This window comes from Oncorhynchus keta, unplaced genomic scaffold, assembly GCF_023373465.1.
Source record: "Oncorhynchus keta strain PuntledgeMale-10-30-2019 unplaced genomic scaffold, Oket_V2 Un_contig_6263_pilon_pilon, whole genome shotgun sequence".
In the NCBI taxonomy this organism is placed as follows: domain Eukaryota; kingdom Metazoa; phylum Chordata; class Actinopteri; order Salmoniformes; family Salmonidae; genus Oncorhynchus; species Oncorhynchus keta.
Genome location: NW_026288764.1, coordinates 258,211 through 274,683, shown reverse-complemented (window position 1 = coordinate 274,683; position 16,473 = coordinate 258,211). Strand labels below are relative to the sequence as shown.

Here is a 16,473-nt window from a genome sequence, read left to right as displayed (position 1 = left end):
GAAGAGCCCGGCTCTCAATCCCATTGAGCACCTCTTGGACCTGTTGGATCGGAGGATGCCTTGGAGGAAGAGTGGGGTAACATCTCACAGCTAGAACTGTGCAAATCTGTTGCAGTCCATGAGGAGGATATGCACTGCAGTACTTAATGCAGCTGGTGGCCACGCCAGATACTGACTTTTTATTTTGCCCCCCCCCCCTTAGTTCAGGGACACATTATTATATTTCTGTTAGTCACATGTCTGTGGAACTTGTTCAGTTTATGTCTTAGTTGTTGAATCTTGTTATGTTCATACATATATTACGTTTTCTGAAAATAAACGCAGTTGACAGTGAGAGGACGTTTCTTTTTTTTTGCTGAGTTTTGTTTTGATGTCTTCACTATTATTCTATAATGTACAAAATAGTAAAAAAAAATAATAAGAAGAAACACCCTTGAATGAGTAGGTTTTCTAAAACTTTTGACCAGTAGTGTATGACTTAATTTTTGTTAGGATATCATACATTGTATTTACAGTGTTGGAATATGTCATTATTTCTCATTTAACAACAGTAATTTAATGCAGACATAAAGGACAGGGCAGTAATTGCAAGATAATGTTTTATAATTCACATATTCCCCTCAGTCTCCTTTGTAATTGATTATAGGTCCCCTGAAGAGGAAAGTCTGCAAAGATAGATTACAAAATGGCTGCCGCCTGAGGTACAAAATGCAGCAGCACATGGAATATAGCTCCTTGGCTGAAAAAAAATGTTTTTAATGTTTTTTTTCCTTCCTGTCCAGAGAGGAAGGCATATCCGTATCACATTTTTCACCGCAAGGCGGCAGAAAGAAAGTTCATTTGTATAACCCATAGTCTAGAAATAATACATGCTGTAATGACATTGAGTCATTTTTTTTCTCCTTAATTTATTGCTTTTGTAGGGAGGCCAAACAAGCATAAATAAGCAGAGATTGAACAATGGAGTGTAGGCTTTGTGAATGAAGCTTAATCTAGCAGGATAATTACCCAGTAAGGGGTTAGAGGAAGTCACCTCAACCAGACTGACTTCCATTCCATCAACTGTGTTATAACAGACTTTCTTGCTCTCTGTGGCATATGACTTGTTATGGCTTCTCTTCCACAACAGTCGTCATAGTCATGGATAATCATGAGGTTATACATTCAATGTTCTGAATGTTTGTTACTGTCTGAGGTTGGAGCCCCTCTTGACCCCTGAACCCCAGTCCCTGGAATGTGGTGCTGTACGTGCGCTACCTGGTGATGTTTCTATACACACAAGCCCATGGCCCGTCGTCACGTCCACAGAGCCCTCCAAGGCTCCTTCCCTATGTCTGCTGCTAGGTTAAAGGTCATACTGCCTGGCTGGGGAAGGGGACGTGCTGAGGACACACCTCCTCTTTGATCAGTCTGGTCCTGTGTCTGCACTGATGAAAGACACCCAAATGCAATTGGCATAGTCTAAAAGACGCTTAAGGAGTACAGACAGGACACGGTCTGAAGACAATAGTCTTGATGTCCATGTCTGAGTTTGCATGTTTAATATGGGCTTTTTATTTGTTTACAGCACTTAAAAATCTAAGTTATGATGGAATGATTCACAGCAGATTCCCATGCAAACCCCAAATCTCCCTTGCTAACGTTTCTCTAAATATTTGCATTTTTTCTTAGGCTTTGATGACTGTAAGTATACTGGAGTTCAGATAGTCATCTGGTAACCATTTGGAAGCAGGATTACAGCTAATGATATCCTACAGGAAAACAACAGTAGCTAAACATGCAACTCTGCTTCTCTCCCTCCCACTTTTTCTCCTCCTAGGCCCTTCCCCATCTTTTATCTGTCCCCCTGGCTCAGAGCGTTCTCTGAAGTTAACCAGTTAAATGCTGAATGAAGCAGACTTATTATGAATTAATATTACTGGCACTAATCAGTGTTTATTTTCCGTAGAAGGATAACTACACTGGTATCTCTGCTTACCCACCAGAATGAACTTGTGTACACCTCTAACTGACCTGGGATCAGGGATACTCAATAATTTTTTTTAAACTAGATGGTTGTGTTGGCTGTCTGGTATTGTTGCAAAACCGGTTCTGTGTAGACTCAGGAGTGTGGGCTAGCAAGACTCTCTCTTTGTGTGTCCCTTCATCTTGACCAACCCAGTGTGGTGGCGCTCTTTCCTTCTGAATCCCCTCTCCTCCTGCCTTACTCCCCGGGGCAAGACTCTCTGGCCGGGGCTAGCTGCTTGGGGCTGGGCCTCTGTTCCTGTGGTTCTCTGCTGTGTGTCTCAGGCTCGTATTACCACCATGCCACACTACAAAGGCCTTCCCCTGCCTTCAGCCTCCGCACACATCTGTATCCAATCAGCCTCCAATCAGAGCCCAGCTCCACCACAGCAGCTTAGTTAGACAGAGGAAGAAAACTTGATAGAGGGGGAAAAAAGTAAATTCGAAAGAACAGCAACATTCATTTCTTTGGTTAACTTCTCCCAGACTATGTCTGAAATGTGTAACCTAACGTCGCGTTATGAAGGTGTTGCAGTGTAAGTGAATGGCTCAGTGCTGTGTGCGTGTCTCTGTTAAGCCAGGTATGATCCTCTTATTGCTCTGGGGATTCATACTGCTGGCCTGGCTTGGACTCTGGGTAGGAGACTGACTGGGAAGGAACCCCACCCACCTGCGGTCTGGGCTCTGGAAAGTTTCACTTCTTCTGAATGAGCTACGTCTGAACAGACCAGTGTTCAAATACTATTTGAAATCATTTCAGACAATTTAACTGGGTTTGATCGAGCTTGCCTGGTGCAATGTATCCAATAGAATAGTCTCAGAATAGTATGAAAACCTGGCCCATCGGGCACTTCAGGCAGGCTGAAGCAAACACTAATATTTGAACAGTTCAAAAGTTTGGGTTCACTAAGAAATGTCCTTGTTTTTGATAGAAAAGCTTTTTTGTCCATTAAAATAACATAACATTGATCAGAAATACAGTGTAGACATTGTTTATGTTGTAGATGACTATTGTAGCAAGAAACGGCAGATAAAATTTTTTGAATATCTACATCGGTGTACAGAGGCCCATGATCAGCAACCATCACTCCTGTGTTCCAATGGCACGTTGTGTTAGCTAATCCAAGTTGATAATTTGAAAGGCTAATTGATCATTAGAAAACCCCTTTTGCAATTATGTTAGCACAGCTGAAAACTGTTGTTCTGATTAAAGAAGCAATACAACTGGCCTTTAGACTAGTTGCGTATCTGGAGCATCAACATTTGTGGATTTGATTACAGGCTCAACATGGCCAGAAACAAAGTACTTTCTTCTGAAACTCTGCAGTCTATTCTTGTTCTGAGAAATGAGGGCTATTCCATGTGAGAAATTGCCAGGAAACTGAAGGTCTGGTACAAAGCTGTGTACTACTCCCTTCACAGAACAGCTCAACCTGGCTCTATCCAGAATAGAAAGAGGAGTGGGAGACCACGGTGCACAACTGAGCAGACCCTGACAGTCTGTAATACCTACATGTTTCAAGCTGACCACTATAGTCCCTATGCCCAAGGAAGCGAAGGTAAACTGCCTAAATGAGTACTGCCCCTGCCACTCACGTCGGGAGCCATGAAGTGCTTTGAAAGGCTGGTCATGGCTCACATCAACAGCATTATCCCAGATACCCTAGACCCACTCCAATTTGCATACCGCCCCAACAGATCCACAGATGGCACAATCTCAATTGCACTCCAGACTGCTCTTTCCCACCTGGACAAAAGGAACACTTATGTGAGAATGCTGTTCATTGACTCAGCGTTCAACACCATTGTGCCCACTAAGCTAAGGGACCCTGGGACTAAACACCTCCCTCTGCAACTGGATCCTGGACTTCCTGACTGACCGCCCCCAGGTGGTAAGGGTAGGTAACAAACACGACTCCAACACCATCATTGAGTTTGCTGACGACACAACAGTGGTAGGCCTGATTACCGACAACAATGAGACAGCCTATAGTGAGGTGCCAGGACAACAACCCCTCCCTCAATGTGAGCAAGACAAAGAAGCTGATCATGGACTAGAGGAAAAGGCGGGCCGAACAAGCCCCCATTATTATCGACAGGGCTGTAGTGGAGCGGGTTCGAGAGTTTCAAGTTCCTTGGTGTCCACATCACTAATGAACTATCATGGTCCAAACACACCAAGACAGTTGTGAAGAGGGCACAACAACACCTTTTCCCTTTCAGGAGACTGAAAAGATCCTCAAAAGGTTCTACAGCTGCACCATCGAGAGCATCCTGACCGGTTGCATCACCGCCTGGTATGGCAACTTCTCGGCATCTGACTGTAAGGTGATACAGAGGGTAGTGCGTACGTCCCAGTACATCACGGGGGCCAAGCGTCCTACCGTCCAGGACCTCTATATACTAGGTGTGTCATAGGAAGGCCTAAAAAATTCCCTAAGACTCCAGTCCCCCAAGTCATGGACTGTTTTCTCTGCTACCCCACGGCAAGCGATACCGGAGCGCCAAGTCTAGGACCAAAAGGCTCCTTAATGTCTTCTACCCGCAAGCCATAAGACTGCTGAATGATTAATCAAATGGACACCCAGACTATTTATGTTTAAACCCTGAGAAATTACACTGCTACTACTCACTGTTTTTTATCTATGCATAGTCACTTTACCCCCACCTACATGAACAAATGACCTCGACTAACCCCACATTGACTCGGTACCTGTACCCCCTGTATATAGCCTTGTTATTGCTACACACGAGAGCCCATGATGACGAAGCAAAAACAGGTTTTTAGATTTTTTTTTTGCAAAAATAAATACAACTGAACTATTACATTTACTTAATTATTCAGACCCTTTACTCAGTACTTTGTTGAAGCACCTTTGGCAGAGATTACAGCCTCAAGTCTTCTTGGGTATGACGCTACAAGCTTGGCATTTTCTTGGGGATTTTCTCCAATTCCTCTCTGCAGATCCTTTCAAGCTCTGCCAGGTTGAATGAGGAGTGTTGCCGCACAGCTATTTTCAGGTGTGGTCTGCTAAATGACTTAAATGTAATGTAATGTAATGTCTCTCTAGAGATGTTCGATCGGGTTCAAGTCCGGGCCTGTCTGGGCCACTCAAGGACAGTGACACTTGTCCCGAAGCCACTCCTGTGAAATTTTGGCTGTGTGTTTAGGGTTGTTGTCCTGTTGGAAAGTGAACTTTCACCCCAGTCTGAGGTCCTAACCGCTCTGGAGCAGGTTTTCAACAAGGATGTCTGTGTACTTTGTTCCGTTCCGTCTTTGCCTCAATCCAGACTAGTCTCCCAGTCCCTGCCACTGAAAAACATCCACACCGCATGATGCTTCCACCACCATGCTTCACTTTAGGGATGGTGTCAGGTTTCCTCCAGACGTGACGCTTGGCATTCAGGCCAAAGGGTTCGATCTTGGTTTCATTAAACCAGAGAATCTTGTGACCTTCAATGCTGCATACTTCTTTTGGGGTACATTTCCCCAGATCTGTGCCTCGGCACAATCCTGTTTCGGAGCTCTACGGACAATTTCTTCGACCTCATGGCTTGGATTTTGCTCTGACATGCACTGTCAACTGTGGACCTTATAAACATCTCAAGGATCATCAATGGAAACAGGATGCACTTGAGCTCAATTTCGAGTCTCATGGCAAGATATTTCTGGTATTTTTTAATATTTTTATTAATTTACCCTAAAAATCTAAAAATATGTTTTCACTTTGTCATTATGGGGTATTGTGTGTAGATTGAAGAGGGAGAAAACAACATGATTTAATCCATTTTTAGAATAAGGCTGTAACTTAACAATGTGGAAACAGTCAAGGGGTCTGATAATCGTACAATATCATCATGTGCAGCTAGCTACATAGCCTATTGGATGTGGTTTCTTATGAGATTAAGGGTTGGATGGGTTAGTGTTAGGAGGGTTGGAGGTATGGGTTGTGCCTGGCTCTTCCCTACCCTGGCTGGCTCTGCGGAACGCCTGATTTCTGTTGACTGAAGTGCAATTAAAGTGCGGGGCTGTGGGGGTTTAGAGTGAGGGTGTCTGCCCAAGAGTGGGCGTTTCCACTGCTTCCTGTGCAGACACTGCTGATCGGGAGATAACAGGGTTGGAACCTGGACTGGAGCCACACACTGCCATACCACGTCACCGCAGAGGGGCAGAATAGAGAGAAGTTGTAGACACACACACTACATGTCAAACAGAAAATACGAACCCACCCCACCCAGAAATTTACAACACATCTTGTTCCACACATTACGCACACAAACTGCACAAACATTATCAACACTTTAACGCGCAAACACACAAACACATTTGAACACCCTTCCCCCAGTCATCCTCCTCCTCAAACTTGTAGTTGACCATCTGTAACCATGACAACACCAGGCACTGTTTCCATCCAAGACAAACCAGTTTTGACTGAAAACAACCAAACCACTATATTTAAGTGATGAAGTTGTGCCTTTAGAGCACACACACAGGTTTGGCACGTTGGGCCAGTGACTGAAAGGTCGCTAGTTCGAGTCCCCAAGCCGACAATGTGAAAATCTCTCTGTGCCCTTAAGCAAAGTGCTTAACCCTGATTGCGCCACGGTCACTGTTGATAATGGCTGACCCCTGCCATGACCCCACTCCCCGAGGGTGACTCGGAGAGAGTTGGGTTATGCAACAACAACAAAAAACACACTACCAATTCCAAATTGTACAAATAATAGGCCAAATATTAGCACCCACCAAATTATTATTATTGCACACACACTCCAACACACACATCCACCGACACACACAACATATGGAATATAGCTGTCTTGACTTGGAGCCGGTTCCCCGTTGCTTCTAAGTGCCCCCCACCTTCTCCCCTCTTTCAGAGTTTGTCTGGGGAAATTGTAGGCTGCCAACATTCCTGTGAAAAGTTAAGGGTATGAGAGGAGAGGAGCTCTGCATTGGCTGTGTGGCTCTGCCTTCCTTCCTTCCTTATTGGAGGTTGTGAGGTGGACCTATAATTTGCGGTGGGTTCCATGCGTCGCTCAATGCCTGCATGGGCGTAGACTGAACTGTTGGAGGGGAAGGCGGTAACTAGACATGGGGGAGGGAGGGGTGCTGGATTCCTCTCTGTCTTGGGAGAAAAGACACAAAAATGACGACGATTTGTGCGTCACTTCCATCCGTAGCTGTAATACCATCTAACGACAACCCTTTGTGTACAGTATATGCATGTGGGCTAAAGAATAGATCACTCAGGAATTCAGTTTCTGCATACAATGACCATATAATCTATGCACACACTGTAACTCGCTTTAGATGAAAGTGTTTGCTATGTCTCTCCCTCTCTCTCGCTCTGCAGGGTTTCCCGCCCCTGCCTAACGAAGCTGAGATCGCCCAAACAAAAAAGCTTTTCCGTCGCAGGAGGAACGACCGACGGTAAGCACACAACCACACACACACACTTTCTCCCCTCCTGGAATGTTGTTGCAACGCTGATGAAACACTAGGCCAGGCCAGAACCCTTAACTCTTCTCTCCAGTCAAAGCAGGAATGCTCCTGGCCCCAGACTCACTTACACACAGACAGAAAAGGCAGATTATTATTTTTATTTTTTTACAAATTTCTTCACGTATCTGGTCTGTGTAATGATACGGGGTGTGTCCTAAATGGCATCCTATTGCCTTTTTATAGTGCACTACTTTTGACCAGAGCCCTATAGGCCCACTATAGGGAATAGGGTGCCATTTGGGATCCAGACACTGTCATCTCCAATCACACTTGACTGTTGATATGAACCTCTGTCTCTCAGTTCTTTTGCTCACTGCAGCGTTCAACGTTCCTTAACTCAATGAAATTAGTTTAATCGTAGTTTAATCTTCTGAAAATGTTTCCGCATGACGTCATTGGAAAGTTCTCCCCGGTTGCTAAGAAACAACTGAGAAAGAAAATATTTGCGTCTCTGACTGAAAGGAGGAAAGTTGAGCCAGAGAGTGAAATGTTAACATATTTTATATTCTCTTCTATTTATTCCTTTCTTTCTTTATACTATTTTAAAACCAGTGGTAGATAATTGATTCACAGTGATTGTGTGGTTAAATAGCTGTGGTTAGATTATAATATTGCTGAGGCCAGATCACAGTATACTAGTATATACTAAAGAGAAACTGGCTGGAAGATATCACAGGTAATGGCTTTGACTTGGGGGCCTGCCTGCCTGGCTGGCTGCCGGGCTGGCTGTGTTTTTGTATTGTTAATATTTACTGAGAGAAAATAATGTTGCCTCTGGCTACAGGAGGAAGGATCAGTTTCTTGTGTGGTTTGCCTTTTATGTCAGTAAGGTACTGCAATTGCATGGTTGTATGGGTTGGAGTATGACAATCAATGGCTATGATTATATTTAGAAGTTTCAGAGAGTAAATAATAAAAAATATAGCAGTTCTATTGCTCTATGCTGGACCATATGTGCATACTGGACCATACTTGCTGCAGTGCTGTGGCTTTCAGAGCAGGACTGTAATTACCCTCAGCCAGCTCCAGCCCCGACCACAGAGCAGCACAGAGCCAGGAGTGAATGGAGGTTCAGCCAAGGGGTGGGCCCCATCGCCCCAACCAAGCATTTCCACACACTTGTGTTCATGCACACACGCAAACACACACTCTCAAGCCTGCTCTGCCCCAACACTTCTGTACACACACACATCCAACGCCTGGCCCAGTTCTCTCTACCGCTCTCCTCATTTCCTCCCTTTTTCCTTTATTTTCTCTCACTCACTACTTTTTCTGGAATTATATAGTCCCTCTCTACATTTTCAGCTATTACATTCTTCCTTCTGCCTGCTGTCTCTAGAAATACACCCACAATGCATCTCTCTCACGGCGGGGCCAGAGCCACTTTCTCCCCTCACAGAGCTCACCGTCGGGCCCAGCTAACGTGCGGTAATAGCGGTGTGTGTGACAGTGAATCATATTGTGAAAGATGCATCAGTCCCACGCCAGTCCTGCTAGTAAAGCAATGCTCCACCATTCATTCCATAAATTAACACAGCTATTACTTGCATTGCTTTCCACCCCCGGGATAGGTAGAGGGAGCGGTACACTCCATATATGAAGGAAAAAGAGAAAGAAGACTAAAGTGTCATATCCTTATTAACCCTTGTGAGTGGGAGGAGTGCAATAAGCTCAGAGGCATGCAGAGCGAGAGGGAGGCGGAGAGGGAGACTGGGTATAGGTACTAGTGACTGAACACAGAGGTATCATCATTTAATCATTCCAGTCATTTTTCTGTTGTCCTCTCCTCCCTCTCTAGGGGGAGCCTGACCATTGTAAGAGACGGAATGAGAAGCAGAGAGTGGGACAGAAAGAGCTGTACCTAGAAAAGATTACTTTATAGATTTTGGACATGTCTGTTGTGTTGTGGTGGCACTAGCTGACTTACTGACTTTTCCCTGTGGTGGCGCTCATAGCCTCAATTTTGTCCCACACATTGAATATGGTTGCGGAGAGTCCCTGTATGTAATCCTAGATTCAGATAATTCAGGGGAGAAAAAAACATCACCCAGATAGGCCAGTCGTGTGAGAATCTCGTCATAATGCAAGTGGTCAGACAAGTGAACATTATGGTCAGTAAAGAAAACAATTTAGCTTGTCTCTCAATTTAAAAAAAAAAAACAACAACGTGTCAATACTTTGCCCCTTGATAACCACCGCACTCTGTATGTTGTAAAAGCGTTACATGGTCACTGCCCATATCATTGCATAGTGCAGTATACACACGAGAGTTCAGGGGCCTTGCTTTATTAACAAGTTAACCATTTTCACTGTAGTGTCCAAAACGTCTTTCAAGCTGTCAGGCATTCCTTTGGCAGCAAGAGCCTCTCAGTGGATACTGCAGTCTACCCAAGTGGCTGCTTGCACGCGCGTTACCACTCCACTGTCTCCCTGTCATGGCTTTTGCACCATCAGTACAAATACCAACACATCTTGACCACCAAAGTCAATTTGATGTCACAAATCTGTCCTGTTGTCCTGGTTTCCAATGGTTTGCAGAAGATGATGTCTTCCTTAATAGACCACCCATAAACTTAACGGACATATACCAGGAGCTGTGCCAGGCCCGCCACGTCTGACTCATCCAGCTGTAATGCATAGAATTCACTGGCTTGTATGCGAAGCAGTAATTGTTTCAAAACATATCCTGCCATGTCACTGATGTATCGTGAAACAGTGTTGTTTGATGAAGACATTGTCTGTAGTGTTTTGTTTATGGCTTATTTTTCAAATTGGCATGTTTTGTTTCTAAATGTCTGCGGAGATTTGAAGTTTACACCGAGTTGTGAGATATTACTTTTGCACATACACTACCTTACAAAAGTTTGGTGTCACTTAGAAATGTCCTTGTTTTTGAAACATGTCCCGGATTTGTCTCTTCACTGTTGACATTGAGACTGGTGTTTTGCGGGTACTATTTAATGAAGCTGCCAGTTGAGGACTTGTGAGGCGTCTGTTTCTCAAACATGGCACTCTAATATACTTGTCCTCATGCTCAGTTGTGCACCGGGGTCTCCCGCGCATCTTTCTATTCTGTTTAGTGCCAGTTTGCACTGTTCTGTGATGGGAGTAGTACACAGCCTATGAGATCTTCAGTTTCTTGGCAATTTATCTCATGGAATAGCCTTCATTTCTCAGAACAAGAATAAACAGACAAGTTTCAGAAGAAAGTCCTTTGTTTTCTGGCCATTTTGAGCCTGTAATCGAACCCACAAATGCTGATGCTCCAGATACTCAACTAGTCTAAAGGCAGACAGTTTTATTGCTTCTTTAATCAACCGTTTTCAGCTGTGCTAACATTATTGCAAAAGGGTTTTCTAATGATCAATTAGCTTTTTAAAATTAGAAATATTGGATTAGCTAACACAACGTACCGTTGGAACACAGGAGTGATGGTTGCTGATAATGGGCCTCTGTACACCTATGTAGATATTCCATTAAAAAATCTGCTGTTTCCAGCTACAATAGTCATTTACCACATTACCAATGTCAACACTGTATTTATGATAAGATTTTGTTATTTTAATGGACAAAAAATGAGCTTTTCTTTCAAAAACTGTAACCCCAATCTTTTGGACAGTAGTGTATAACACACTGTGGCTGAAAGGCACAACTCCCAATATTAGTGAATGACAAATCAATGTAGTTCTCATCATATTTGTGCCTCTTTGATGGTCCAACGTCGCTGTCTGTTCGGTGCTTTCCCGGGTTAGGGGGCAGTAGCGCTTCGGCTGCATCAAATTCACGACTGTCAGTGTTTGTGCTTGCTGGTCTAACAACAAATGTGGAATTACAGATGTTAGCATTGGATGTGCTCATGGAAGCAGAACAACTTGTGTCGTCGACAGGTGTAGTACTGCTGGTAGTAGAAGTACTACTATTCTCTATGGAAATGGGCCTTACTTTTTTTAACCATTTATCCATTTTCGAGCAAATGAGCAGCAGCTACGTTTGGCTCCATACGGACTGTTAGTGGATTTTCCATGAGAGAGTAACGGTTAATGTGATTGGATGTTAATTTTTTGACGAGGCTACCTATATTTGACATTAGTGTTCAGCGAAATAACAACACAGATGGTTTAATTTTATTTTTGGCAGTAAAACGAGGCTACTCGGCGCGGGAAAAAACCTCACCCAAATGTATAGCCCCGTTGGAAAATATAAATGGACTGTTTGAAAATGTGAAGAAATATTTTATATATATATATTTTTTTAAACGTGAATCACTTTTATTTGGCGTACCCCCGACGGCATTGCACTTACTTGGGAATACCAGCGTCAGATACAGTTGATGTTGGAAGTTAACATAAACTATAGTTTTGGCAAGTCTGTTAGGACATCTACTGTTTGCATGACACAAGCCATTTTTCCAACTATTGTTTACGGACAGATAATTTCACTTATAATTTCACTTATAATTCACTATCACAATTCTAGTGGGTCAGACGTTTACATACACTAAGTTGACTGTGCCTTTAAACAGCTTGGAAAATTCCAGAAAATGATGTCATGGCTTTAGAAGCTTCTGACATCATTTGAGTCAATTGGAGGTGTACCTGTGGATGTATTTCAAGGCGTACCTTCAAACTCAGTGCCTCTTTGCTTGACGTCATGGGAAAATCAAAAGAAATCAGCCTTGACCTCAGAAAAACAATTGTAGACCTCCACAAGTCTGGTTCATCTTTGGGAGCAATTTCCAAATGGCTGAAGGTACCACGTCCATCTGTATAAACACCATGAGACCACGCATCCGTCATACCTCTCAGGAAGGAGACGCGTTCTGTCTCCTAGAGATGAACGTACTTTGGTGCAAAAAGTGCAAATCAATCCCGAACAACAATCAATCCTGAACAACAATTTTCAAAGGACCTTGTGAAGATGCTGGAGGAAACGGGTACAAAAGTATCTATATCCACAGTAGAACAAGTCCTATATCGACATCACCTGAAAGGCCGCTCAGCAAGGAAGAAGCCACTGCTCCAAATCCACCATTACAAAAAGCCAGACTATGGTTTGCAACTGCACATGGGGACAAAGATTGTACTTTTTGGACAAATGTCCTCTGGTCTGATGAAACAAAAATATAACTGTTTGGCCATAATGACCATCATTGTGTTTGGAGGAAAAGGGGGGGCTTGCAAGCCAAAGAACACCATCCCAGCCGTGAAGCACGGGGGTGGCAACATCATGTTCAGGGGTTGCTTTGCTGCAGGGGGGACTGGTGCACTTCACAAAATAGATGGCATCATGAGGTAGACATCAGTCAGGAAGTTGAAGCTTGTTCGCAAATGGGTCTTCCAAATGGACAATGACTCCAAGCATACTTCCAAAGTTGTGGCAAAATTGCTTATGGACAACAAAGTCAAGATATTTGAGTGGCCATCACAAAGCCCTGACCTCCATCCTATAGAACATTTGTGGGCAGAATTGAAAAGGCGTGTGTGAGCAAGGAGGCTTATATACCTGACTCAGTTACACCAGCTCTGTCAGGAGGAATGGGTCAAAATTCACCCAACTTATTGTGGGAAGCTTGTGGAAGGCTACCCGACATGTTTGACCCAAGTTAAACAATTTAAAGGCAATGCTACCAAATACTATCGAGTGTATGTAAACTTCTGACCCACTGGGAATGTGAAGAAAGAAATAAAGGCTGAAATAAATCATTCTCTCTACTATTATTCTGACATTTCACATTCTTAAAATAAAGACAGGGAATTTTTACTAGGATTAAATGTCAGGAATTGTGGAAAAACTGAGTTTTTAAATGTATTTTGCTAAGGTGTGTGTAAACGTCCGACTTCAATTTAAGATCAATTTTCCAGTAGGATGTACTGCCCAGCTTATTGTTCTTTTTTCTGATAGTGGATATAACGTTGATTATCTGACCTTTTTAAAGGTACAAATTCAACATATTTTATACAAGGTTTGTCTATGTTGAAATTTGCTTACCAATGATAACATAACTTGTGGTTGAAATTTCAACCTCAAAACAAAAGTTAGTTTTTTCAAGTCCAATGTATTTTCCAGAGATTCCACATCACAATACTTTACAGATGACATTAAAACAATGTTGATTCAACCAGTTTGTGCCCAGTGGGAAAGAGCTCTGCTCTGTTTTTTCTGCACTGGGTGCGTGTGTGAGCGCACGCGCCTGCGCTGCTGGCACGGAGGACACTGCGGTCTTGTTTGTCAGAGTTTTCTCGCTTAAGGACAAATCTTTCCCCTGGCAGGAACACCTTGCTGCAGAATCACATGAGGCAATACTCCAGCTAGAGTTACACACACACACACTATATCCTGTATAAATACTGTATAGGTGATCACAGCCAATACGGGAAACATAAATCATTACTAATCTGGGAAATATACCAGCCAGAGAAATGGCCATAATTGGCCATTAAACCAATAGATCCGTGTTTATATCAGTAGTCGATCTCCCCAGCAGCATGCACTACCATAAAGCTCTGGTATAGGGAATAGGGTAGCGTTTGTCACATGCTCCGAATTCAATGGGTGTAGACCTTACAGTGAAATGCTTACTTAACCAACAATGCAGTTTTAAAAAATATGCCAAAAACAATATGAATAATAAATGAAAGTAACAAATAATTAAAGAGCAGCAGTAAAAAAAATATATATATTTATTTATTATTTCATCTTTATTTAACCAGGTAGGCAAGTTTACAATTGCGACCTGGCCAAGATAAAGCAAAGCAGTTTGACACATACAACAACACATGGAGTAAAACAAACATACAGTCAATAATACAGTAGAAAATAAGTCTATATACGATGTGAGCAAATGAGGTGAGATAAGGGAGGTAAAGGCAAAACAAAGGCCATTGGGACGAAGTAAATAGTATAAATAAAGTATAAATAAAAATAATGGGCTGCAAAGGAGCAAAATAAATAAATAAATACAGTAGGGGAAGAGGTAGTTTGGGCTAAATTATAGACGGGCTATGTACAGGTGCAGTAATATGTGAGCTGCTCTGACAGCTGGTGCTTAAAGCTCATGAGGGCGATAAGTGTTTCCAGTTTCTGAGATTTTTGTAGTTCGTTCCAGTCATTGGCAGCATAAATACCGATAGGAAGGCTATATACAGGGGGTAATAACGATAGCGAAATAATGATAGCGAGGCTATATACAGGGGGTACTGGTACAGTCAATGGTTAGTCGAGGTAATTGAGGTAATATGTACATGTAGGTAGAGTTATTAAAGTGACTATGCATGGATAATAACAGAGAGTAGCAGCAGGACAAAAGAGGGGGAGGGGCAATGCAAATAGTCTATGTGGCCATTTCATTAGATGTTCGGGGGTCTTATGGCTTGGGGGTAGAAGCTGTTTAGAAGCCTCTTGTACCTAGACTTGCCGCTACGGTACTGCTTGCCGTGCGGTAGCAGAGAGAACAGTCCATGACTAGGGTGGCTGGAGTATTTTACCGTTTTTAGGGCCTTCCTCTGACACTGCCTGGTATAGAGGTCCTGGATGGCAGAAAGGTCTGTAAGTGCCTTGCGGTCAGAGGCCGAGTGGTTGCCATACCAGGCAGTGATGCAACCTGCTCTCAATGGTGCAGCTATAGAACCTTTTGAGGATCTGGGGACCCATGCCAAATATTTTCAGTCTCCTGAGGGGGATCGGTTTTGTTGTGCCCTCTTCACGATTGTCTTGGTGTGCTTGGACCATGTTTGTTTGTTGGTGATGTGGACGCCAAAGAACTTGAAGCTATCAACCTGCTCCACTACAGCCCCGTTGATGAGAATGGGGGTGTGCTTGGTCCTCCTTTTCCTGTATGTCCACAGTCATCTCCTTTGTCTTGATCACGTTGAGGGAGAGGTTTTTGTCCTGGCACCACACGGCCAGGTCTCTGATCTCCTCCCTATAGGCTGTCTCGTCTTTGTCGGTGATCAGGCACTGATGTGTCATCGGCAAACTTAATGATGGTGTTGGAGTCGTGCCTGGCTGTGCAGTCATGAGTGAACAGGGAGTACAGTAGGGGACTGAGCACGCACCCGTGTTGAAGATCAGCGTGGCGGATGTGTTGTTATCTACCCTTAACTCCTGGGGGCGGCCCGTCAGGAAGTCCAGGATACAGTTGCAGAGGGAGGTGTTTAGACCCAGGGTCCTTAGCTTAGTGATGAGCTTTGTGGGCACTATGGTGTTGAAAGCTGAGCTATAGTCAATGAATAGCATTATCACAAAGGTGTTCCTTTTGTCCAGGTGGTAAAGGGCCGTGTGGAGTGCAATCGAGATTGCATCATCTGTGGATCTGTTAGGGCGGTATGCAAATTGGAGTAGGTCTAGGGTTTCTAGGATAATGGTGTTGATGTGAGCCAAGACCAGCCTTTCAAAGCACTTCATGGCTACAGATGTGAGTGCTACGGGTCTGTAGTCATTTAAGCTGGTTACCTTAGTGTTCTTGGGCACAGTGTTACTTGCCTCGAAGCGAGCATAGAAGTAATTTAGCTTGTCTAGTAGGCTCGTGTCACTGGGCAGCTCTCGGCTGTGATTCCTTTTGTAAGTCTGTAATAGTTTGCAAGCCCTGCCACATCCAACACGCGTCGGAGCTGGTGTTGTACGATCTTATTCCTGTATTGACACTTTTCCTGTTTGATGGTTCGTCGGAGGGCATAGCAGGATTTCTTATAAGCTTCCGAGTCCTGCTCCTTGAAAGTGGCAGCTCTACACTTTACCTCCATGGCTTCTGGTTGGGGTATGTATGTACAGTCACCGTGGGCACGATGTCATCAATGCACTTATTGATGAAGCCAGTGACTGATGTGGTGTACTCCTCAATGCCAATCCCGGAACATATTCCAGTCTGTGTTAGCAAAACAGTCCGTTAGCTTAGCATCTGCTTCATCTGACCTACTTTTTATTGAATGAGTCACTGGTGCTTCCTGCTTAAATGTTTTTATTGT

At 43.6% G+C, this 16,473-nt stretch overlaps 1 protein-coding gene across 7 annotated transcripts in view; it reads left to right on the top strand.

Annotated features, from left to right (window-relative positions):
• LOC118387946 (CBP80/20-dependent translation initiation factor) overlaps positions 1 to 16,473 on the top strand; it is a 140,428-nt gene that overhangs the window by 45,779 nt on the left and 78,176 nt on the right. For all 7 annotated transcript variants that reach the window (XM_035776811.2, XM_035776808.2, XM_035776812.2 and 4 more), the window contains one exon: positions 7,362 to 7,438. In XM_035776811.2, the coding sequence (XP_035632704.1) occupies positions 7,362 to 7,438 (77 nt within the window). The remainder of the gene's footprint in view (positions 1 to 7,361; positions 7,439 to 16,473) is intronic.